The 26,259-nt window shown below is 38.0% G+C and overlaps 2 protein-coding genes across 2 annotated transcripts in view; one reads left to right on the top strand and one right to left on the bottom strand.

Annotated features, from left to right (window-relative positions):
- Positions 1-12,566: 12,566 nt before the first annotated feature.
- On the bottom strand, positions 12,567-15,443 carry cdx1a (caudal type homeobox 1a). Its single transcript, XM_053324022.1, has 3 exons — positions 15,110-15,443; positions 13,839-13,987; positions 12,567-12,877 (listed from the first exon to the last, which is right to left on the bottom strand). The coding sequence occupies exons 1-3, from the start codon at positions 15,441-15,443 to the stop codon at positions 12,692-12,694; spliced, it is 669 nt and encodes a 222-aa protein (XP_053179997.1). The 3' UTR covers positions 12,567-12,691.
- A 4,975-nt stretch (positions 15,444-20,418) lies between these two features.
- Positions 20,419-26,259, top strand: part of pdgfrb (platelet-derived growth factor receptor, beta polypeptide) — a 29,619-nt gene continuing 23,778 nt past the window's right edge. The window contains exon 1 of the mRNA XM_053324023.1: positions 20,419-20,797. The gene's annotated coding sequence lies outside the window, so the exon portion shown is untranslated. The remainder of the gene's footprint in view (positions 20,798-26,259) is intronic.

Genomic DNA, 26,259 nt, shown 5'->3' with positions numbered 1-26,259 from the left:
CAATGGACTTTTTCATCATATAAGAAACATTAATGCTTCATATGTCATATACTGTATTAATTACAGTGGCTTCATGATTATATACTTCAATACACAGTATATACACTGGAAATAATATATCTACAATATAAATGTCTCATTCAATCTCTTATTACTTAAAAGATAGAAAGATTTCACATACTTTGTACCTGGAAAGTGTTTTCATCATAATTTATGACAAATGAATGGGAAGAATATGTAACAGACTGAAGAGAAGTGAAAAGATCTTTGTAGGAAAAGTGGTGTATGTGGTTTATTGTCTTGTCTTGGAGGTTGGAGCAGGAGCAGGGGTGCATTAATGAACGGGCTAACCTGGGTTACAGCCCCAGATCCTCCACCATGGGGGGGCCTCTAAAAATTGAGAATAATTATGTAGGCTAATGAACACTCGACCGTAACGCACATGACGCTGCACTACAGTGACATCTGGTGGTAAAAGTGATAGGGATGGTGCGACACCGAGAGGCCCCTCCCCTCCTCCTCCCATATCTTTCATTTTTATACAATGTAACAAAATCACACCATATATATCCAACACAGCTTAGTAGATGGCACACAAAGCGGCAGGCAAGACGACACATAGACTAATAGTTAGCAACAATGAAGCGCTCATAAAGTTCTGTAGCCCAGGGGTCTCCAGTGATGTTAATGCGCCCCTGAGCAGAAGCTGAAGTGCAGGTGGGGAGATAAGTGGAGAAGCTCAGGTGAGTGGAGTGAGGTGATGAAACAGGAGAACAGACAGCTGATAGGTTGAGGGAAACAGAGGGAGAAGGGCGGGGCAGATGAGACTGATGCAGGACAGGTGTATAGGGGGACGGAGGGAAAAATAGGCTGGGGAGGAGCAACGAAACACAGAAGGAAAATCAGAGCAACAGAAAGTCATAAACCAAGAAACACAATCCTCTTAGTAATAAACTGACATACATAAAAGCAGCACAGAATACACATGAATGAAACTCAAATACACAAACAACACTACAACCTCTCTTATCTGTTTTCTATGTCAGACCAAATGTCATCTGAGTGATTGATGTCAGTGATGGATGCCTCTCTGCTCCTGTGAGGGCAGGGACAGTCCTCTGTACAGCTGGAGAGTGACAGAACCTACTGAGAAACACATAGAGAGAGAGGGAGAGGATGACATGATGAATATTACTGGTGAACTTCGAACAGGCTTTAACCACTTGACCAACAAGACACATCTTTCTCTTGACTTTTTGGAAGGATATATGACACTTCCCACAACTGTTTCTATTCTGATTTAGGAACTGGATCTGTGGTCAGTCTGAGACAAAAACAATCACTCAAACCAGTATCTTCAGAAAAGCTTTGAAGGTGAACATTTTGAAGTTTGAAGGAGTTGGGGTTTTTTGTAAAGCAGTGAGGATAATTCATTTTATATTCAGCTGTGATGCAAACATGATGATCCAGAGATGTATTTGTGCTAAAATGACATTTAATCTTTTCCTCATGAGAATAAATAGACAGTTTACATGTAAAACTACCAGCTGTTGTTCTAAAAAAACAGAATATGGCCTCATTCACTAAAATCAATGTTGTTTTTTTGCATACAAAAAGACCAATCAGTCTTGCAGTTTGTGTCTTATGTTTTCAGTTGTCCTGACGTCCTTTGACCATCATTAAAATGAACTGAAATGCAGTAGAAAACAGCTGCTAGGTACTGCATGACTGAGATCAAACATCACTGTCACCTGTAGCTTGGATTGTATCTCATGTGTGTGCCACTTTGGACAAAATCACCTGCCAAGTGAAATGTAAATGTCAGTGTAAAATGTAGGATCAGAGTTTTGTTTGTCATATGCTAAATACTATGTCGGCAACTGTAGAGAAGTACAAGAAGGAAACATAAAAATAGACCAACTAATTATACAGATGGAGGAGATAAGGAAGTCATGGCAACATAACGACCAGTAAAAGAAGATGGTGTCTGGCTTTTTGTCCGGTGAGTACGTGACAATGTCAAGTGTTATTTCCCTTCCCCCTCTCCATTTATAAAAAGTGTAGCTTAATACAGAAGTCTGTTTTTCACACCTTCTTATCAGAGGTTGACAGAAAACATTTCAGGCTGATCAGTGTAGGATGTTCATGTTTTCTACTGAATAAAGTAAAGACGTTTGTAAGAAAGCTGCTCACTGGGTCAACAGAGGCTGAACAGTGAGGAGACATGAAAGCTGTGGTTGGATTGTTGGTGATGCTGCTGGGAGTCTCTCATGGTGAGCTGTTTCACTATCTGACATGTTAATATTGGATTTAACATTTTGTGAGTAACATGTCATGCAGATATGACTTTTTATGCAGTTGTAGGATCAAGTACAGTGAGAAGCTTTTCAGTGATGTACAATGCAGCTCAAATAGACTAGAAACCATCCATGGTTTCTTGATCACTTCTAAATATGAATGCAGTTGTAGAGTCAATTGACAGCTGCAGCAATTTGAAACTGATGTTTCTGTTTGTCCTTGGTCCATCAAGTTTTTAATAAATTGCAGCAGTTCAAAAAATTCAACAGTAAAAATGACAGTTGTTAGATACTAAAGGTGAATGTTTTAAATGATACTTTTAGGGTGAACGTAGGCAACTTCTTTCCTGAGGTTTCAGAAATTTAAGTAAAAAAAAATTAATAAAATAACAAACAAAAACACACTCAATTATATCATGCTCTTACTAACTGCGTGTGTGTGTGTGTGTGTGTGTTTTTAATGGAAGCACTACAGGAATTAATGTTCTTAAGATGTGTTGTGGATCATTTTATACAAATTCCCCATAAATATATAATTTACTATTTTTGGAAAAGTTTAGATCTGAAAAAATAAAGCTCTGTATATGTGGAAAAACATACAAAATGAGTTTGTGATGAATATATGAGGTTAATTTAGTAACACTAGACTAATCTAAATGACAAAATGCTCTACAGGGAAATAAACTATTAACTAACAGACCTGTGTAACACTAACTGTGGTCTGAGACAGACAGAGCTGTTCCTGTTTTAAAACATGAGTTTATATAAAATATTATCATGGTTGTTAATTCAGTTATCACATTTGTGATAATAACATTTTTTAATAATGTATTTTTCTATGTTTCCAGGTGTTGAAAGTCACTGTGACGGCAGACAGGATGGAGCTCAGTGTTATGGAGCTCTGGGAGGAACTGTGGTGATCCAGCTGATGGACAGTGCCTCAGAAATACTGAGATACGAATGGTTTAAAAAGAAAACATTAAGAATACTTGATGTGAAAAATAATAAGATTTTGTCTAATCTGATGGAGGACAGATCTGTCTTTACTCCCAGTGATGGAACATTTAGGATAAATAATCTGAACCGGTCTGATGGTGCTGAATATGAACTTAGAATCATGGATTCAAATGGAAAGGACTCAGAACATCGGACTCTTCAGTTGTCTATTCAAGGTAAATAACTTACAATTTAATTTGTATTATTCACAATAAACCAAAAGATATATCATTTGAAATGAAGATAAAATAATAAAAAGTTATGTTATTACTGAAACTCATTTTGATGATATTTAGAAATGTTTGTACTGTAGATTTCCATCTAGTGATATTCCAGTGAAAACCATGTATCTCCAAATTTCCAAATCAAATTCCAAACAGTTTTAACATCTCTAAATTTAGTGATTTAGATGTTTTTACATAAAGTACAGGATTAATATCACTTGTTCCTTCGTTTATATGAAACATTTTATAATTCTTAAGTTTAAACAATTTTCACACGATTGAAATATGCATTTTCAAAGGTTGATGTTTTGGAGATATTTGGTTTTCACTTTTGTATAGGTACACTGAATTTAGTAACTTTTGAAAAATTGCAGTTTTGTATTCAAAGTTTTTTACTGACAAATTATTTGTATTAAATGCCAACACGTGATTTTACAATATTTAAAATGCTGGCATGTGAATATGACTGAAGTCTTAAAGTTAGAAAATAGTGACATCATATGTTTTTGTGTTTCTGTTTGATCAGAATTTAATATATATAATATATGTTTAGAGTGTTGTAAAAACAGTAATTTGACACAGTGTTTTAAAGGTGTTATACTGCCCACTACTGACTGCTTTTGTAACATGTTTTTTGTTCTGAAACACGTGAAACAACAATATAGTCTATTTTTAAAGGGTGACAAAATTGAGCTTCATACAGGAAACATAACAGAGTAATATTGTAACACCACTGCAGGTCAACAGTGCTATGCGGCAGTGTGAATGTTATCTTAGGGTGTGTTTCCGTAAAAATGAGGAACTGAAGCAATCAGTAGAGTTAAATAATCTTTTCCATGTAATGAACAACACTTAAAACAACTGTTACATAAACAAAAAGCTCTTAAAGTGAAGTTGACAGTTATAATAATTCAAATATTTTCTTATACTAAACACTTTCAAGTACAAATTAATGGTCAATATGTTGAACAGCTGTCATCATCGAATCCCAGTTTGATGGCAGAATAATGTTTTGTTCAGTCTGTCCATCAATTAGGGAATTATGGCATATTGCTGCTTTTCTTGAACAACAGATCAGTATCAATGACCAACTAACCTTTATGTCTCACATGGCCTTAATTCGTCAGTACTCCCTGTACAACATCAGAATAATCAGACTCTTCCTGTCTGAGCATGCAGCATAACTGGGGCTGGCTCTCATAATATCATGCATTGACTATTGCAACTCGTTACTGGCAGACCTCCCTGCATGTATGTTCAGACCTCTGCAGACGATCCAAAACACAGCAGCTATATCCTCACTTGTTTTATATTAAGTCTCTGATGTACATCACTAAATTGCAAATGGTCTTTAAGTTGATCAAGTTCCTTAATTTTATATAACGTAGTATTTAACTGTTTAAACTTCAGTGTTTCCTGTGTAGCTTTTAAGTGGAACTGAATATTATTCTCCATCACTCAAATACAAGCTTGCACTCTGCATAAATCACACTGTGTTTTTATGACTGGAGACTTCAATGACTTTATCTGAATTTAAATAACAGTTTGTTGTGTTTTTGTGTGCTCAACATGCTGTTATAATAATGAGCTGTCAGTGGGTTCGAGGACATTTGAGAGGTGGAGACAGCATGTTTCAATTAAATCTGACTTATCATTGATTTTGAGATGAGCATTATGTGCTACAATATGTAATATATATACTTATTTTGTCTAAATGGTGATATAGAGAGACAACAAGTTTCACAGTTTCACTTGAACATAATATGATGTATTTTTGTGACTATTGATTATATATTGGACTTTTCTATTGGAAAAGTCAGCTTTTCAGTCTCAAATCTTTTTTTTCAGTAGGAAGGAGGGACATTTCTTTTTCTTCCACAGAGTCCAACACACACATACGAAGGCTCTCTGTCATGTTGGAGCTAAAAAGAGAAGTGACACAAAGAACCACTTCCTTTTCCCCTCTCTGCCTCTAAAAAGATGAATATAAACGACGCTCTGCTTGGTCAAAGTTTCCACACATTCTCCTCTGAGGGTAATTACATACATGATTGTATTTCAGGCTGATCGATGTAGGATTGTTATGTTTTTTACTGAATAAAGTAAAGACGTTTGTAAGAAAGCTGCTGACTGGGTCAACAGAGGCTGAACAGTGAGGAGACATGAAAGCTGTGGTTGGATTGTTGGTGATGCTGCTGGGAGTCTCTCATGGTGAGCTGTTTCACTATCTGACATGTTAATATTGGATTTAACATTTTGTGAGTAACATGTCATGCAGATATGACTTTTTATGCAGTTGTAGGATCAAGTACAGTGAGAAGCTTTTCAGTGATGTGCAATGCAGCTCAAACAGACTAGAAACCATCCGTGGTTTCTTGATCGCTTCTAAATATAAATGCAGTCGTAGAGTCAATTGACAGCTGCAGCAATTTGAAACTGATGTTTCTGTTTGTCCTTGGTCCATCAGGTTTTTAATAAATATAAAAATTCAACAGTAAAAATGACAGTTGTTAGATACTAAAGGTGAATGTTTTAAATGATACTTTTAGGGTGAACGTAGGCAACTTCTTTCTTGAGGATTCAGACATTTAAGTTAAAAAGTATTAATAAAATAAACAAAAACACACTCAATTATATCATGCTCTTACTAACTGTGTGTGTGTGTGTTTTAATGGAAGCACTACAGGAATTAATGAGGGTTTAACTTAAGATGTGTTGTGGATCATTTTATACAAATTCCCCATAAATATATAATTTACTATTTTTGGAAAAGTTTAGATCTGAAAGAATAAAGCTTTGTATATGTGTAAAAACATACAAAATGAGTTTGTGATGAATATATGAGGTTAATTTAGTAACACTAGACTAATCTAAATGACAAAATGCTCTACAGTTAAATAAACTATTAACTAACAGACCTGTGTAACACTAACTGTGGTCTGAGACAGACAGAGCTGTTTCTGTTTTAAAACATGAGTTTATATAAAATATTATCATGGTTGTTAATTCAGTTATCACATTTGTGATAATAACATTTTTTAATAATGTATTTTTCTATGTTTCCAGGTGTTGAAAGTCACTGTGACGGCAGACAGGATGGAGCTCAGTGTTATGGAGCTCTGGGAGGAACTGTGGTGATCCAGCTGATGGACAACGCCTCAGAAATACTGAGATACAAATGGCATAAAAACAAAACATTAATAATACTTGATGTGAAAAAAAATAAGATTTTGTCTAATCTGATGGGGAACAGATCTGTCTTTACTCCCAGTAATGGAACATTTAGGATAAATAATCTGAACTGGTCTGATGGTGCTGAATATGAACTTAAAATCATTGATTCAAATGGAAAGGAATCAGAACAGCGGACTCTTCAGTTGTCTATTCAAGGTAAATAACTTACAATTTAATTTGTATTATTAACAATAAACCAAAAGATATATCATTTGAAATAAAGATAAAATAATTCAAAATACATGTTGGAAAATGAAACAACACTTCCACACATACTACAATACAAATACTATTTCTTCATTTTACCTTTATAAAAAATATAAAATATTTCAGATGAAATACTCAAAGTCTTCTGCTGTTACATAACTACAGTTTAAAGCTGCACTTCCTGAAGCTTTTAATTCTGTACTTCTCTATATGGATTTACATTGTAAACACTGAATATGTTTATGGCCACATTAAACAAAAGTAATCTGTGTGTGTGTCTCTCAGCTCCTGTGTCCTCAGTCCGTCTGGCCTCTGAGTGTCTGTCCCAGGGAGAGATGAGCGTGTCCTGCTCCTCTGAGGGAGGAGACAGTCCTCAGTACAACTGGACTCTGAATGGACACACACTGACAGACCATCAGCTCATCTCTGGAAGTAATGAGACCAACATCATCACTCTGAAACAAGATGTGTCAGGACTCCTGGTCTGCTCGGTCAGGAATCACATCAGTAGTGTCTCGAAAGCAGAGAACATATCTACCTGTGGTGAGACACAACGTAACTAGAAATCAACTTGATAATTAATGATCATAATGTACATTATTCACTGTTGATCTTTTTGTTTGCCTTTAGGCTTCAAATTCATCAACTGTACCTCATCCAATGGGACAAACATATCACAGTGGGTGTACGAAGCCAATAACACCCTGTGTATTGAGCCAACAACACCTCCAATCACGAGCACAGACCTTCAGACCTCCACTGAGGGTAAGGAGACAGTGTCAATTAGACCCTCCACTAATATCACACCCTCCAATCAAACCAGCTGCAACAAAGATGACCCATGGTGCATTAGTAAGTGAAAACTAACTCTGCTGCAGTGGATTCCTTTATGTCATTTTCTCTTTTTGTTTCGTTTATGTCTACATAAAAAACACCATTAAGTCATTAATAACTTTAATTACTTTGGTTACTGACAGATCTGTTTGTCTCTTGTGTCTTTTATCACTATAGCAACTCATCTGCCAATAATTGGTGGAGTCCTCACAGCGTTGGTTATTCTGTTAATCATGGGGGTGGCAGTTGTCTGCTCTCAAAGGAAAAAACAAAGCAACAAACCTAAAGGTACAACGTTTATTTCTCCACCACTCATAGATTATTTGTGGCTACTTAAAAGAATAGATTGACATGTTAGGAAATTGACTGATTCGCTTTCTTGTTGAGAGTTAGATGAGAAGATTGATATCAGTCATATACTCATTAAATATCAGCATTAGCTTAGCAAAAAGGAAAAAGGCGAAACAGCAAACACCTATAAAGTTCAGTCATTCACATTATATCCTCTTAATTTGTGAACTTTAGTGGCGGAAGTATTTCTTTTGAACCTTTTTGACTGAGTCAGACTGGCTGTGTCCAGTCTTTATGCTAAGCTAACTGTCTCCCAGGCTATCACTTCATATTCAATATACAAAAAGCAGAGAGATATCAATCCTTTAAAATCTACTGCCCAAAATGTTAAATAATTTATAATCCAATGTTTGAACTTTAGTATGTGCACTCAGGCAGTGTTTAATGTGTTCCTCCTTCCACTCTGCAGAAGAAGAAGATGGGCAAGAACTGACCTATGCTGAAGTCAATGTTGTGCAGCGGCAGGGGAGGCAGATGCATCGGAGGGAAGAGACAGAGGTGGAGTATGGCCAGGTCAACTTTTCAAGGCGACCTCAGTCATCTGTTGTTCCCACACAAGATGAATGTGTGTACTCTGAGGTCCGTAAGAACAAGTGATCTGCAGTGTCCACTATTTTTTTTTTTTTTTTACAAAGACTGTTAAAGGTGGATGGAGGAGGTTTTTGTTAAGATGCCTTTCTCATCTTTATTTCATAAGAGTTTCAATGAGAACAGTACAAGCCATCAGAGTTTATGGGTATTATTATAATTATTCATCACTTCTACTGTTCTCCTGGGTTATGGATGACATCAGTATCATTTAGGATGAAAACCTAGCAAAGGAGCTCAGGTGCATCACTTGAGCGACACTTTGACTTTTTTTGTATATTAATGAATATATTTTTTAAATATATATATTTAAATCCACTTTTTTTATCTTTACATGATGTAATATATTTTCTTTTCTAATTTATAAGCATATTTACATTTAATTAATTGTTAAAACACTGTAAACTTGCAGTACACATATTCTTACAGTGGTTTATGAAAGGTTTTGTTATGTCTGGTCTCTTAGGAAATGTCAATTTGTTTCCATCACGTAAGCACTTCTGCTTTTTCTGAGGTGTGACTATTTTATCTTTATTTATTACAGGGTGTTCAAATAATTTGTGTCAGTGGGTGAAATATTCCTTTAATGCAGGGATAAGTATGAATGGGTTGTGTTGTCCTGCTTACTCTTACATTAATGTTACAGTACTTCACAGGGAAATTTGTAGATGGAGAAAAGAGTTGTTTCATTGCTAATTATATTATGACTTCCCAGAATTGCTTTTGTTTTAGGTTTGAATTACCAGAAAAAGAGGAAGACTTTTTTTAAAACAGTGTATGAATGCAGTTTTTTTGTGCTGCTTTATTAAAACAGGAGAGAAGTGAGAGAGCCAAGAGACGGGTAGTGGAAAATTCAGTGTGGTGCAAAAGGAAATAACATTTCAGTTTCTTATCAAGATGTGCTTATCGTTTCGCACCATCGAGTTATGTTTCCTATATTAGCATGACGTGCTTCCTATGTCTTTGTGGATTGCAATTAACAAAGTGCCTTACGAAACTAAAAGCTAGATATTTATATTTCTTTACTTTTTTAAATTAAGAAATTATTTGAATAATTCAGAGCTTGAGTTGTATAAGCACCAACTTTCAAATCTGAAAGAGAAACAAAACCACAACGTTGGTAACTTAAAATCTTTATTATCCTGTGTTAACCACCCTCTTAAGACCTATAATCAGACTGTGATGTAAAAATTAGCCAAATTCTCCTTGTACTACTGTGCAATTCATGCGTTCAGACCTAAAAGAGGGTAAGCCTGACTGCACAAGGGAAATTATGAACACTGAGGGTAGCAACTTCTTCAATCTCATGGTGAACATTTTGGAGAAATAACTTTACATTCCCACACTTGTAAATAGATGCGGGTAAAAACTCAGTTTCCTTGAATCTGCCAACTGCCTTTTGGCATGGGTGTGACTAAACCTTTGATCCCTTGTTTTTTCCAACACACCATGGCCATCCGAAACATGAAACATGACCCATTCATATATATATGTAAAAAAAAAAAACTTTTTAGAAAATGTCTTTCATCAGTAATGCCAAATTTAATTTAATTTAGCTTGACTTTCGTTTTGTTCAATGCAGTATTGTTTTTTGTATATTGCTGTTATTCTTCATCTTCGTGTCTTTATCAAAATGCTTTTTAACTTTGGTTGAGCTTTACAAACCAATGTGAATTTTGGATATTTTCTTCTCTTTTTCCATATAAAATGACATTTTGTGTTTAAATCTGGCCTAAGCAGTTTTACTATTTACCTGCCATGAGTTTAATCAAAGATAGAGGTTACATGATTGATTTGATATGAGAGTTTTGGGGTTAAAGGTTGATGGCCATTCAGCTGATTCACAGTGCCATAAAATGAGCATTTATGAGCGTTTTCGTGCTCTAAAACAACCACCTCAGATAATCTTTCAGTTGAACTCACTTCTTAAAACACAGTTGAACTTCTGACTGACATAACCTACTGAGCAAATAATTGACAGCATAAAGGCAGGATAATAAAGCTGCCCCAACAATCTGATATCCTTTAATCATCTGATCAAAAAGCAATTTCTACTTTGCTCAATACACTTATTATGTGTGTATACTTATTGTATTATGTTTAATATGTGTGTAACACAAACGATCCAAAGAGATTTGACTGCTGTACTTGAGCTCTGAAAGGTTAGACTGTACCACAATTCAACTTTTATTTTTTACCCATAAAAAAACTGGTGGTTTTATTCTTGTCATGACCCATTCATGTGATGCTACTTTACCATGCCAAAGTTATATAACTATAAAAACCTAGGGGCTCCAGTCCATTCGATTTCTAATTGAAGGAATGCTTTGGCTTTGGTTTAATATTCATAGAATATGTCAATAAATTGTAGGATAGGTATTTTAAGCAGTGACCCATATTTATTGTATAAATAAAAAATAAAAAAAGGTTAAAAATGAAGTCATTTCAGGACGCAATTTAATTAAACTACTTTATTAGTTAAGTAAGTTTGTATGGGGTAGATATATGCCATTGGTACATTTCTTCTGCATAAACTTATCAAGCTTTCCTTTGCGGAAATGTTTAATCAGATTGGTGATTGTGGTCAGTGCTAATGAACAGAAAATGCATACCAAATCAATACACTGCTGTGTTGCTCTCATATAACGTTCAGTAAAACCTATTTTACAAACAGCAAGACCAGCATAAAGTTCAACTTTAACAAAGAAAAATATGACTGCATTATTTTAACAAGCATTCAAAGTGAAAACAAGGAAACAGACAGTTGAACAAGGTTAGTGGCTCTTTGGATTACTTTTACAGCTACATTTAGATTTGACACATTGCCACGCATTGTTCCTATTTTTACCAGAAGATATTAATGTTCTATTAGGTATGGTACAAACTCTAAAATTTAGGACATGCATAGGTTATTATTATAAGACAAGATAAGCAAGGACCAAGCTAGGCGTCCGTGTTCATCAGCATAAGGTACTGTAGATTATGAGTCATGTGGTTCAGTCTGCAGCTTCTTTTCAGGATGTGGCCTAGCACTTCTTCTTATTTCTGTCATTTTTAAACTGTTCTGTTTTTTGCTATTACAGCATAAAAACATTATGGCTCAAAAGAGAAGGAAAAAAAAAATCTTTTCACCAAATGTTTTTCCATGTCATAGTATACACCTACTAAAAAATAAATGCCAAATGACAACATTGCTGTTTTCATACCAAAATACAACTGCTTTTACTGTATTTGCTAGTTGTTAGCATTTCTGTACCATCGCTCCTCCTATCATGCTACATACAGTTCCGTATAGCTGCCTTTTACTCCCCAACCGAAAGTGTACATGTTTTTGCTTTACAATGTTACATCCTGCATCGATTTTCAACATAGCAGCAACAAACGTAACACTTTCTGTTCTGTTTCCAGTAAATACAAAGGGTGATGTAAAATGATGAATTAGCATCATTTTATGTTCCTAAAAGAAAGTGTCAGGACTGTTTTAGTTTAATAATCTGCATCATTCTTTTCTATTTTTATGCTCAAGTATGATTTGGACCTTTGACATACAGTTAGAGCAATCTGAAAGAGAGAAAAACAGAAGGACACACTTCCTTTTTCTCGCAGATGTGGCATAGATTAGAATGTGTCAACTAATAGTGTATCACGCTATCATTGTGATGTGGGCAAAAACCGTTAGAAAAAGAGGAAATTACAAAATTGCTTTTAAATTGTGGCTTACACGTAAGCCACACTATACATTAAATTCCTGTGAATGGCAAATGCTCATTTCAGGCAATCAGTGCAAGAGACATGCAGTGCTTGTCATTGTAAAAGGCAGGTACGGGGTACATCATTATAACATCACATTGATGTGAATCATCTTCATTCATTCTATGGTGAACTTATAAAAACAAAACAGAAAAAACACTATGTACATTTCCCATGCTGCATCAGTCTTTCATACAGTACAGGATCCACCTAGTATTTCTCTGATATCGTATCAGACAAAATGTTCCTGCTTTGGCTGGCTGTGATGTGGGTGTCAGTAGGTCCTCCCAGCACGGGTGGGGTAGGCGTGGTAGTAGAGGCCTGCTGGGAATGCTGCAACTTCTTCCTGTTTATCTTCCTCTCTTTGGCACGTCTGTTTTGAAACCAGATCTTCACCTGAGCCACAGATGCGAGATGCATGAGAGATCAACATTGAAAATATATTTATTATGTAAAAACTCTTATTGTGAGTTAAAAAAACATCCATAAAAACAGAAAATACTGACTACTGAATACTGTCTTGCCTCATCTGGCCTCATACTTATTTCCTTCCTATTTCCTACTTTTCAAGAATGATTTTAGTTGCAGCAACAGGTCGCCCTAAACTGTGGCTCGAATGACCAAAATGGGTGGGGGCTGAAAACAGTCATGAGACTCACGACAATAATAGCATCATGAGAACAAGAGTGACACTTGCACCATTAACCCAACAAAATGGTTTTCTACTGCAATGCTGCTGTTTCTTTTAAAGCAGTAAAAACAAGAACAACAAAAATAGCATCACGAGAACAGAAGTGAGGGTTTTACCATTAACGTAATTTCTGCAAAACTGGGGCTTTTTGGCAGCTTTGCATCATGTTCTATTAAAGTTGCTGCTGTTTCTTTCTAAAACAGGTTTTTCCCTCTATATGGGATTTCTGAAGAACTCTGAAAAGCTTCTGTGTTGTAATTATCTCAACATGAGTGTTGAAATAGGAGAGATGTACAAAATTACCTAAAACAAAAAAAGTTATTAGCCAACATTAGCCGACAGGAGTAAACAGAGCATTAGGTCTATTTTCAGCTGTGGATTAATACACACTTGGTGTTCGAGTGTGTATTAATGTCAATGGGAAGATGTACGTGCACTGACCATGTTCATTGTAATAATTTTAACAATTTAATGTTTATGGCAAAAAAGATTAAGCTTTATCTGGTTAAAACAATACCTGTAGGGATCAATTTATTGTCGACAATAAGAAAAATGCTGAATATTACCATATTATCTTTTCACCTGCTTTTCATCCTTTCTGTGCTTTCTTCCTCGTCCCTACCTCTTACCGTTATGCCTTTAATTCATTTGCTCCAGCCCTCTCACCTGTCTTTCGGAGAGGCCCAGCGTCACAGACAGCTCAGTCTTTCGCCTCATTGTGATGTAGCGGTTGCACTGAAACTCCTTCTCCAGCTCCATGCGCTGCTGGTCAGTGTATACTACTCTGTACTTGTCCTTGGTGCGAGTCTTCCCTGCTGAATCACATAAAATAAGCGTGAATTAGTGAAACTTAAATTATTGATGTGTAGATGTGTCAATTATTCCTTTGTATTTGTCTTCATTCCTACCAGTACTGCTAACAGGAGTGATTGTAGTGTCAGTGAGTCATGTGCGGGGCAAGTCGCGACCTGACAGACGACTAATTTGAAGATGCCTGGTGCCATGTTCAAGTTCAGGCGCCACTTAAAGCCTCATCAACTCTATTAATCATACTAACTATAAGTAAAGACTCCCCACTGCATTGCTTCAGTGGTTCTCCTTATCGGCATGAGTAGTGTGTCTACATAGGTGTTTACATAGGCAGGACACATTCATGGACACACATGTTCACATACACACTCCCAGGGAAGAGTGAGTCAGAGTTATTGATCTGAAATCTTGACCATGTGACAGCATCGATCATGGCCGAGCAAAAGACACACACACACACACACACACAATTCTGTCAGGCCTAAGAATTTGCCTTCACACTTGGTTTGACTTCTGCAGACTTCCTGCATTGCCAGTGTTATCTAGCCAGTTTGTCACCCTTTTGCACCCACCCAGTGGACAGAGAGGGTGGGGAGCGTCACTTCTGCAGACTCCACGGCCTCCACTGTTAGCTTTGCATTGACATCTTATGCCTCACTGGCGGAAGGGAGAGGCGAAAGGACTGATGAATGTGTGTGTGCAGTCAGTCTGACTTAACTGTGTCTACATGTTGAAATTGTCCCAGTCTATGAAACTGTTTTTTTGTCATCTGCACACCCACTGCTGCAGTTTAGTTTGTCATGTGACAGCATAGAGGAGTGTAATAATTAATAACCAAAAATGATGTTAGTTTAAGCCTCCTTAATAGTAGATAGACTATATGACCATGTTTCTTGTTTGTTTAACTTGTTAATTTGTCTGATTAATCCAAGATAGACCTTTAAACAATTTGTGACAATGGTTGTCTGTGTCAAAAACTAGTAAAACAAAATGAAGTGTTTACATTTTTAATGATATGGTAACAGGATTATTTATAATGCACCTAAGTATTTCATTGCATAAAGCCTGCAATAAGTCTCACCTCTATGTCCAGTACATTACAATGTTTATCAGTAAAGAAGTCCTACCTGAAACGGACGGTCTGATGCATTCATGTGGTTTTCTGCTGGGGTAGAAGGGGTCCTGGCCGGAGATAATGTTGTAGGGGGTGAACGACCCCCCTCCAGCTGCGGTGGGCGTGCCGCTCAGCTCCGGGGAGGTGAAACTAACCTGCCCGGTGCTGGGGCTTGACCCCGGGAAGCTGTACGGATACTCCTCCCGGGGAGCGTAAACGCTGTTCCAGACACTTGTCGACGGGTCGGCGTGACGATAACCGGTGAAATCATAGGTAGGCGGGATGTACTGACTGTTCAGTGACAGTGTCTGAGCCGGGTGTCTGGCCGGCTGTGAGTTGGGGTACATACCGGTGTCTGACAGGTAGGGTGACTCTCAGGTGAACCTCAGTGAATCAAACCAGCTGGCGCATGTTAGGCCTCCGTGGTTTATTCCCAGCAGGATCTGGCGCTCTGTTTTCACTGCAGTCTAAGGTTCAGGCTTAGAGGAGCAAGACTACACACCTTTATAGATTTACTGCCAAGGAGTTCAAAAGTATCATCTTGACGTCACGCTTTACCTGAGACCCACCTGCCTGCTCGTTTTGGCGACAAGAGTGCATTGACCCTAATTTACCCAGTCTGTCCTTAATCATTTTGATAAGGCCATGTATAAAAGAAACCTGTGTGTGCACGCGCTTGTGCACATGTAAGTGTTGAGCTCATGTGATTTCCCGCACAGAGACTGTAAATGAAAATGTGATTTGGCACAGTGATCCAAAAAGTATTCAGATCCTTTAAGTAAAAGTGGCAATGAGAAATATTACAAATCTTACCTAAGTTGAATTACAAAAGATAAAAGTATTGAGCAGAACAGCCTCTGCAGTAGTTCTTGCATATATTGTGTTTATAATAATAATTCCTGATAATTACTTTGTGAGCAGCATTTTTATGTTGTGCATAGTTGAGGTGGAGCTAATTTTAAGTGATACTGTTAGGTAGTTTAATCTTTAATAACACATTTGATAAGATATGTTATATATGTAAAATGTAGTAACATGAAAGTACTAACATGAAATACCTAAAAACTTTGGTTAGGTACAGTTTATAGGCTAAATGTACCTATTCATCAATTGGTTTACATGGTTGTATCAATCCAGGTTCGTGTCTGTGTGTGTGTGTGTGTGTGTGTGTGTGTGGAAGATGAGGGTTGGCATAGGGGGCATGAATATTATATGCATGTATTTTGCATATTGATATGTTGTGTGAATATCTGAATGTTTCTGTGTGGAATAGCAGGCTCCATTGGGACAATACAGACTATCTATGTATCTAATGTGTGACCTCCAAGAGGGGGTGTTGGTTGATGGTGTCCCATCCCATGTGTCTTTAACAAGGACAATACAGCTGACTTCCCCTATTCATTATCTAAACAGGATATTTTCAGTAAGATACTGGTGATTTTGTTATGACTTTTTATATGATAATTGTTTAAAGTGACTGTCTCTATGGTGTGACAGTGAGCTTAAGAAACCAGGGGAAACAGATGCAGTATAGACAAAATAGTATTGATGATTTCGGCTTACAGTAAAATGCTATCTTTAATGTATAATCTTTAACAAATATGTGGAAACTGATTACGTTTAAAGTGTAGAGGCAGGTAAGTGTTTTGTCCAAATTGGTTCCTGCTCACATTGACCACTTGAGGGCAGCAACAAATTAAGTACTGGCAGGTAACTTACCCTCTTCCTTCAGACACAAATCTGCTGTTTCAAAACTTTTCAATAATAAGCACAAAGTTTATTTTAAGCTGATGTACTGAGAATATCATGTAATAGACTGTATATTCCACTTGTCAAGCTCATCAGAGTCCATCTAGATATAAATCTGCCAAACATTCATAAAAGATTCATGTTAGTGTATTGGTCAAAACATCATTATCAGCTGTCAGTTGCTAGCATGAAGTGGGCTCATGTTAATGGAGATGAAAGTGCTGCAGGCCTGAACATTAAGGCAAGTGCAACGTAAACAGTGCATCACACAAATGTTGGATATACAGTACATGGGATCTTAGCAACCTAACAACTTGGCTAAAAGAAAAGGAACGGGGAGTCAGCACTTACAGTATGTATTACATAATACTTTAATGTACAAACTTTTCTGCACAAACTGTCTGGTCATAATCCAAAAACTGGCACTAAAATGTCCTTAAACATTCAAATGCCAGAAAAGATATACATAGTTTAAGTTTAAAGCACTTCTCTGCTGCTACAGTATGTGCCAAAATGAACCCATGAGCTTTTTTCAGACATTATAAATCTGTAATATTTGTCTAAATGAGGGGTTGCTGTAGGGAACAATCCATGTATAGAGATTCAGTTTAAACAGTGCAGTGTAAACAGTGTTCCCACTGGTCTCCTTGTAGCTGGCGAGACGTTCAAGTTCACTGAGGGGGAACTAATAAGAGGTTTGTATTCTCTTTTCACCAAATCTAAAAGCTCACATGTGTTAGAAAGAGGGCTGCTTTAGGTGCCCAGACACACCCAGGGCTTTCATCTTCCACAGTCATGTTTCCTCTTACAAATACAGTCCACAAAAAACCTGCAAACAGTAATCATTAGGCTCCCATAACATTTCTATACTGAAGATCATGCTGCAATGAGACAGTTAGAAATTGAAAGGTGGATAACTTCATGTCATTTTGATGCTGATAAACAAGCAGGCATCTGCCTTCTTTGCCATCATGATGTGCTCATAGAAAAAAGAGTTGTGATTGTGTAACTCACTGCATCTCAACAGTCCCGGTTGTTAAACTGGCTCTTGTTTTTCTTCCAAATTCAGTTGTTTAATTGAATAAAGAGTGGGAGGTGGTATGTGCACACTCACCCACTATGTCCTGAGTTCAGGATCGCCTAATTTATAAAACAGGTCACAAATTTTGATTTAAGTAATGACTGCAGCAGCAGAGCAATATTTTATCACACAGGACTGCATCAGGTTACTGTTAAAGGTGCACAACATTTCTTTTTGGAAATTGTTATTGACTCCTTAAAATCAGATTAGTCAAATCAGCACAATGAAGAGATAAGAGAGTAGGAGAAAAGGAGTGCAGTCTTATGTTTCCCGAATCTGGATGTATAAAACACTTTTTTCATAATCAGTCTCTACTTTTAGGGAGTAGGGAAGTAGAACAGATTGGGACATTTTTTGCCTTTATTGGTGAGGACAGAAGAGAGAGCTTACAGGAAATGAAGGAAGATAGAGAGGAGTGATGACATGCAACAAGCATGGTCAGTGTCAGGCCACCAGGACAGTTGATTTTGGTTTTGTCATATTATGTTGGTCCTTTTACATTTTAAATAGATCCAGTATGAACAGAACTAACAATTACAGAAAGAAAAACGTGCTGGTATTGATGGGAGCATCTGACCACTGTTTTAGGAAAGACTTGAAAGAATTGTGAAGTGACTTTAAAGTTACTATTTAAACAAATTATGATGATTATAATTATTGTTTGTTTGGTTTTTTTTGTCTGTGTTTTTGTGGCTCAGTTTCAGGTTTGGACCACAATGACATCTGAATGTCTTGAGGAGCATCTGACTCAAATCCTTTATCAGTATAATTTGTAATAGCTCTGACTCCAGATCAAACACTTCATCCATCTTCATCTATCAGTGGTGAGTAGGGTTCAGCTGAAGGTCCAGGCCTAAGCCCGGTGTTTACGGCATCTTGTTCCCTACGTGTCTTTTGACTGGAAGACACTGAGCGATAACTTCCAGTTATATCTAAAGAGCAAAACACAAATAGTGGAGCAGAAAACACATAGTAGTTGCACTGGCTGCACTCCAGCTATGGCAACAATCCAAATCAGCTATGATAGAAAAAAACACTCTTGTAGTTGTTCAGATAGGCTGAATAGACTGGGTATTGTTGCAGCATAATGATTTGGAGTCCAGTTTGTTAAGTGGTTTGCCACTCTGTCAAGCGGTATGAATACACAAGGACAGCTGCCAAATATAAAGCAAAACACAGCCCCTTGTTTTCTCTTTCACCAGCACTTCGTAATACTTTGCCAATGCAACAACATCGAGCCATGCTGAAATTATAAATGTTGATAAAAATGCTTTTCTATCTTATCATTCTTGAGATATCAGATATTTCTAAGCAGTGTCCTGTTGGAGCTTTGGGTTGCTGCAGGATGTTTAGATAGTGTGTGTCTTATCTCCAGCTGATAAGAGATTGTGTGTGGGGGAGTATTTGCATCCATGAATGAAATGTCTACTACTGCTGGATTATTACCTATGTCTTGTGGCAAGATTTTAATGGACTTTGCAAACACTAAAAATATATGAGAGTCGATCCATGGAGTTAAATATGGTGGATTTATTGCAAAGAGGTGTTAATTACATAAGGTGGGACTGTCCTGTGCGGTGTTGCTCCCCTCCTATCTAATTACTGGGGCTTCACTGGCTCTCTAATTAATGCTAGCAGGGCCTTTAGATTTGCCCTCACAATTAGAGGAGAGCATGGTTATAGTCCAATTCAGCCCCTGTTCCCTCCTCCCCTCTGTCTGCACCCCGCTCCCCTTTCTTAATGCCCCGGAGTCCCCTTGTTAGAGAGAAAAAGGCCTTCGTCAGCTGCAGATTTGTGTTATGAATCTCAAGCCATCCAGTCATATCCTGGGAAAGGAAGAAGTTAGGAAGAGGGCCAATACAGAAAACAGATCTGCACGGCATGTGTTTGAAAGAGAGAAAGAGGAACAAAAGAAAGAAGACACTTACGTTATTTGTACTGAAAAAGAAAAGAGAAGACAAAAAGAGATGGAACATGTGAGAAAAACAGGTTCACCCAAACTTTAAATCCATTTTCTCTTTTACACCTGATTCTAGATGTGAAGTTATTTTCCTGAGAAACTGAGACTTCCATGTTTGTTTCCAAAGCAGGCTGCTGTGAGCTCTGCCAAAACCTTTTTTCTCTCCCCTGGACCTCTCACTCTCTCACTCTTTCTCTTCCTTTTTATTGTGTTTGTTGTTTTATGGAGGGTTAGATGCGGTCCAGATTGCTGTTGCCAATAGAGACAGTCTCTGTTCACCTCCAGTTGCTCGCTGCTCCATTCATAAACAAATTACTCCAGCTTGGGACCTCTGAGCTGCTACCTAACAACAACAAGCAGAACTCGATCTGTATTTTGAAGTTTTCTCCCTCTGCTTTTCCCCACTTCACTCCTTTTTTTTTGAAACTTCCCTCTCTTCCTTTTTGCTCAACTCCCCCTTCATAGTTCCCTCCCTCTTCTCCCTCCCTGCTCACTGTTACTCCAGCTTCATCAGGGCCAGACCACTGACAGTCTCCTCTGTGTGAGTCTGTCAGGGAAGGAGCTTGTATGTCTTCCCATTGAGAACACTTAAAAAAACAAACTTATAGCACTCTTTAGGAGCTTTTTCAGAGTGTGAGAGAGGAGAGGATACCCCCATGGTTCTGTGATTTGACTAAACAAACAGCCGGGCTCAGCACAGTGCCTCCTCCAGCGGACTCCCGGGACAGCAGAGATTAACCTCGAAGCCCTTTGACTCTGAACATCTGAGGCATCTGTACATCTGAGGCAGCAGTCCCTGTAGAGAGAAGCCGCTGGAAATCTCTCCTCTGACTTCAGAAGGAGGACACCAACTGCTGTACAGAGAGGAAGCAGAGGGAAGACCTGTCTGTGTTTCTAGGATCACTCTGAAGGTAAGAGGTCTTACTTCTCCCTCACTGTCAGGGATTTTACTTTTAGTCACGGCTGCTTGGCAGCTGTTGGCAGGAGTCAAGATGTACTGTACAAAATGGTGAAAATTCACTTAGCCTGCATGGGAAGCCCTCTGTGACAGATTACATTTCACAGCTGTCTGTCACAGAGCAGACCTCATCCTTACAACACTGGACTAAACTGTTAAGATGAGCAAATATAAATAGGTGTCACATAAATGTCTGGTATGACCACTTTAGCTGGAACTTTTGTTGTGTGAAACTGTTGCTAGTCGTCAGTGTTGAGGTGGTAATGAGTCTGTGTTGGTGGAATTTGCTACCCACATGTGTGTGTACACACTAGGGATTACAATGTGAAAGAGTGTGAGCAACCTGTTCAAACATCAACATGGTGACAATTTGCTTCTCTGTCCATAGACACCTTTTCAGTCTTTACATGGTGAAATTTTAACAATGTTTATCCTCTCGCTAAGACAATATATCCAACAAGGTAACCCGGGGTGTCCACACACACACATACACGCACACACACACACACACACACACACACACACAACACACACACACACACACACACACACACACACACACACACACACACACACACACACACACACACACACACACACACACACACACACACACACACACAGAGTGGGCTTTATAGCATAAGCTGTTTGTATGCTCCCCACTTTTTGCTCCACTGCTAAAGGGCTTGTTTATACAGCCCTCCTCAGTCACCCTGAGTGAACCGGCGGTCCTCACCGCTAAACCATCAGTCTCTCTCCTCCCTTGTGAATGGCCCTAACAGAATCAATCTTCTCTGCATATCTCAACCCACTGAAAAGCCATGGCTGTGCAGTGATATCAGACCTGGCATCAGTCACTGTCACCAGCATCCTCTTTAACTGTGGATGGATCCAGTTAGTGGCAACACATACAAGCTCATGTAACAGCGATTTATAGCTTCATGCCTTGGTCACCCTTTTGTAAATGTAAATCTCTCATAAACCAGTGACTCGGTCTAGTCTGAGGAACGTAGACATAAACAGTCAGTTGAAACATCTCTTTGCATTTATCACAGGAGAAGGTTTTAGTACCTGGAATGAGTTACATTACAGCAATGCGAGCTATTTCATGGCTGAGACAAATGTGGCATGCATGTCTTTTCACTCTAATCTGCCATATGTTTTGCACCTGAAAGCGCTCCCACTTCCCTACCATGTACGGTTGCTGTGGTGTTTAGTTGTGGGGTTGGTTAACTGCACATCAATCTTCCGTATCCTGATGACCTTTTTGATATCAGAGCATCTGAATTAGCATCAGTATCAGTTGTAATCTAAACAATGTTGGCATGTGTTTTGTGTTAACTGCTCTCCTCCTCTACAATTAGTTGTTTTGTTTTTTTTATCTCCTCTGTCCATCTTGTTTGGAGATGGCTCTGTGATATTTTGGTACAGGCATTATCTAGTGCTGTTATTGCAGATGAGCTGTTGGAAAATTGCATGCATGTCATATTCTTACTATCAACCATCATCATGGTAGACTATTGCATTCATTGCATTCATTTCATAGTTTTACCGCCAGCAGGATATCTCTTGCAGAACATTTCACAGAACCTTAAAAACACACCCTGACAATCTTAACAGGGGGATTTGTAAAAGAAACTGAAAATTCATTTGTCTCCTGGCTGGTGGGGATTTTTCTCTCTGTGCGTCAGTCTGCTGGTATGTGCTGCAGAAGAGCTGTTCTCCCCCGGCCCTGATGCAGCAAGGCCCAGTCGGCTCCATTCCCCTGGCCCAGACCTAATCCTTCGTCATCAGCTGTTTCCTGGCTCTCCGGCCTCACCGCATGCCAGCCGAGGAAATGTGCTTCACATTATGACCATGCAGAAAACATGCCAGAAGTTTGATTCAGCTCACATGTGCTTCGGAGTGGCGATGTGTAACAGTTTGAGCTCCGCAACAACTTTTGAAACACACTGATCCCATTCTGTCCTCTTGTGATTTATCCTCCGTTGGCTCAACACACAGCTGTTCAACAACCGTGCTCTGTAAACTAGTGTGAAGTTGTTTACATCTGGATAAAGTTTAAAAAGGAATTTACTCAGACATCTTATCACGTGATTATACTTATCAATGTATGTATGTTGTTTTTGATATTTAAAAATAGCAGCGTCTGACTCATTCTCGGGTGGTCGGCTGATTCATAATTCATCACTCATACTTTTTGACTGAGCTGTTTTCTGTAATATGGTCATCAGCCACATGCCCCTCTATAGATCACTGCTTCTTTACTGCTCCCTTATACTTTTATTTGAGACATATAGCTTCAATTAAGAGCACTAAGTGGTGCTGCAATACAGCATCCTGTATGGCTCAACGTCCATCTGGGCTCCCCCCTCATTCCCTCCTTCTTTCCCTCCAACCCACTCACACAGAGCTGACAGGCAGCTGCATCTCATCTTCAGTCAGAGAGCACAGCCACTCCTGCAGGACAACTAGTGGAGGAAATGTTTTGTTTATAACACCAGACTTTTAGGAGGAATTCAGACAGAAAATGTAAAGAAAGGTGTCATTCTCACACATGTAATACAGAGAAATTGTCAGTGCAGTACAACAAACCGAGGCACACAATTTACTCAAGTCCACTTGTACACGTTTGCCCATAAAGTTGGAATAAAATATTTTTTACCTCTTTCCATGAAATGATTGTGAAAATGTGATTTATTCTTGATAGATAAAGAGTATATATTCTCAAAATTGTATTGATCAATCTCATTACACCCGGTCAAAGGTGATTACTGATGTGTATATAAATATAAAATAAAAAGAGGAATGTGTCTGACAACAAAATTATTCCAACTTTATGGGCGACCAGGTACATGAGTATTTCCATTTTATGCCACTTTATTTTTTCACTCCACTACATTTATTTGACAATTTACTAGTTATTTTCTGAGATTAAGATTTGACATACAAAACATATCAAAAAGTATGGTGTGTTGTTTAAAGAGTTACCTCTCCAGAAGCATTGACATTAATATAGATATGAATTCAAATAAGCTTACTCAACCAGCTACATTTTGAAAAAGGGGGTTATATTTACTTATCAATAATAATGATCCAATTCTGCAAATTACTCCTGTACTCTTTACTCCTTTAAACACCCACATTTGTCTGCCAAAGTTAAAACAGTTTCAGTTATTTCACAAGAGATTTCTGTTTGTTTGTTTTTGCCTACTCTTCGTGTTGATTTGAAGAGGGCGGGGTTCTATTGGAAAATTATGATATCATGTCGGTCAGTGCAATCAGAGTTGCAGCATCTTAATCAAAATGCAATGACAATTTGTGTTTATTTTGCCACACAGAACAGATTATCTGTGTTTTCCACTGTTAAACTTTCAATAAATATAATCTAAATTGTTTTTTATTTAAAATTTTAACTTCAGTATTTCACATTGTAGACTAATAGTTGAGACCAAGTTTTCGGGGTCTTTAAATACAATTTTAAATGCAGGACTTACTAAGACTGTGTTACTTAAATAAAGGATTACAAGGATTATATATTACTCTATTTATAATATTATACTATTATAGTTTACTGTATTAGGAGGATTGGCCTCCATCAGGTTCTTTTTAGGCACCACTCTTTTTCTGTGGTCCGTGCTCTCCTCGCTCCAACAAAAAGATACTGGAATTGGTGATACAGTGCAGTAAGACTGGAGGACAAAGAAAAACAGTCTTTTGCTTTTACAAGATAAGAATATTCCACACAATGGAAAACTGAGACTAATTCAAATTTCTTCACTTTCTCTGTTTGCTTCAGCTGCCTTCAGAATTAGCATCTATTAGATACATTGATGTTTGTGTCAAAAGCATAGCCTCCGATTTATTATCGCTCATGTATGGGAAATTATACTTAAATATTAAGAGCTATTTTAAGCTTATTTTAATCCACTCTGATAATGTCAAAGTTAATCAGTAAAGGTGATAAAACTTTTGCCAGAACTGTACAAACAATAGAAATCACCCAAACTGATGCTTCTCTGTCGCTGTTATCCCTCCTTTCCCCCCTTCCTTCCAGCTTTATCGTATTTAGAGAAACGAGCAGCTTTTAAATCCAGTCAGTCTTAATTGTGTTCAGCTGTTTCTGTTTCTTTCTTTTTGAGGGGGTTGCGGGTGTGTTAGAGCCAAGGGACTGGAAGTGTGTGTAGGCGTCCTCCATTTCTCACGAGGTAGGTTGAGGGGCTCATACCCTCCAGTATTTGTGGGCCGGCCGGTGTGCAGAAAGAAGGAGGGGAGGTGGGGTGTTGCACCGTACAGATGGATTGGAAGGTCTTAAAAGAAAATAACATGGGAGGATGTGGTGCTGCTTATGCTAGCAACTATATATGACATCCTTTTATTTCCTGTGAGCACCAACAGTTTGCATTGGCTGGGCTTTTGTTTTTTAAGGTATGATCATTGCACACATACCTGTACTACATAACTACTGGTGAAGGCTTTTAAAGAACTACAAAGCACATAAATATGTGTAACTGGTAAAAAAAAAAACGTAAAGATTTACTGCTCGAGGAAAAGAGGAACATTTACATGACTTCAATGACTACAGCTGCTTTAATTTTCTTTTTTTCCCCTTCATTTAGGTTCTCAAATGAGTAGAAAATTAGATCATTAAACCAGTATCAAACACCAGCCACATCCAAGGCTATCATTCTTCAACTGTCAGTTTTACCCAGAAGCTCTTTAGATCCCCCCCACCACCACAACAAACAGCATTTACAACTCAGTTTGAAAGGGAGCAAACCAAAATGCACAGTTTCCCAAACATGTGTTGCCTCAGCATGAGTACAAAGTCATTTTGGTTGCTGAGGCAAGACCACTCACAGTCACTGTATCCTAAAGGTGAACTGAGTAAGACCAGTAGAGGGTTTATGTGCAGACGTATTAGAATTAATTTCATTGCAGGTAAATCTGATCATGCAAAAGTGAGATGGCTTCAGTGCTGCTTTAAACTCTCAAATTACAACATACAAACAGCTTTCTGCTGATTCAGTTTTCAGCGTCCTGTGTCCAGCTGTGAAACTGCAGCCTCTTGTCGAGGGCTGGTGAGTGAGCCAAAAATCCCGACAAACTGTTTCTGTCAGATATTGTAATAACACATGATGAAAACCTCTCTCCAGCCCCAGCCTGTCCAAAAAAATATTTGCCAAAAATATAATGGCACATCATTTTGTGGGTTATTTCTGTGATGTTCGTATATTCCGTTGTTTTAAAAAAAAACAAGACTGTAAGACTATGAAGTGACTTAAAGCAGCAGAGGTTGAATTTGGATCAAATTCCTACTTTTAACATGAAAAGGGTCAGTCATAATGATAGACCCACAGTTATCACCCTCAGCTCTACTAAGCATTTTAGTGCCTTTTATCTTATTGTCTTGGT

Source organism: Scomber japonicus, chromosome 8 (genome assembly GCF_027409825.1).
Source record: "Scomber japonicus isolate fScoJap1 chromosome 8, fScoJap1.pri, whole genome shotgun sequence".
Classification (NCBI taxonomy): domain Eukaryota; kingdom Metazoa; phylum Chordata; class Actinopteri; order Scombriformes; family Scombridae; genus Scomber; species Scomber japonicus.
The sequence above is the reverse complement of the archived record's forward strand: the minus strand, read 5'-3'. Positions and strand labels throughout refer to the sequence as shown.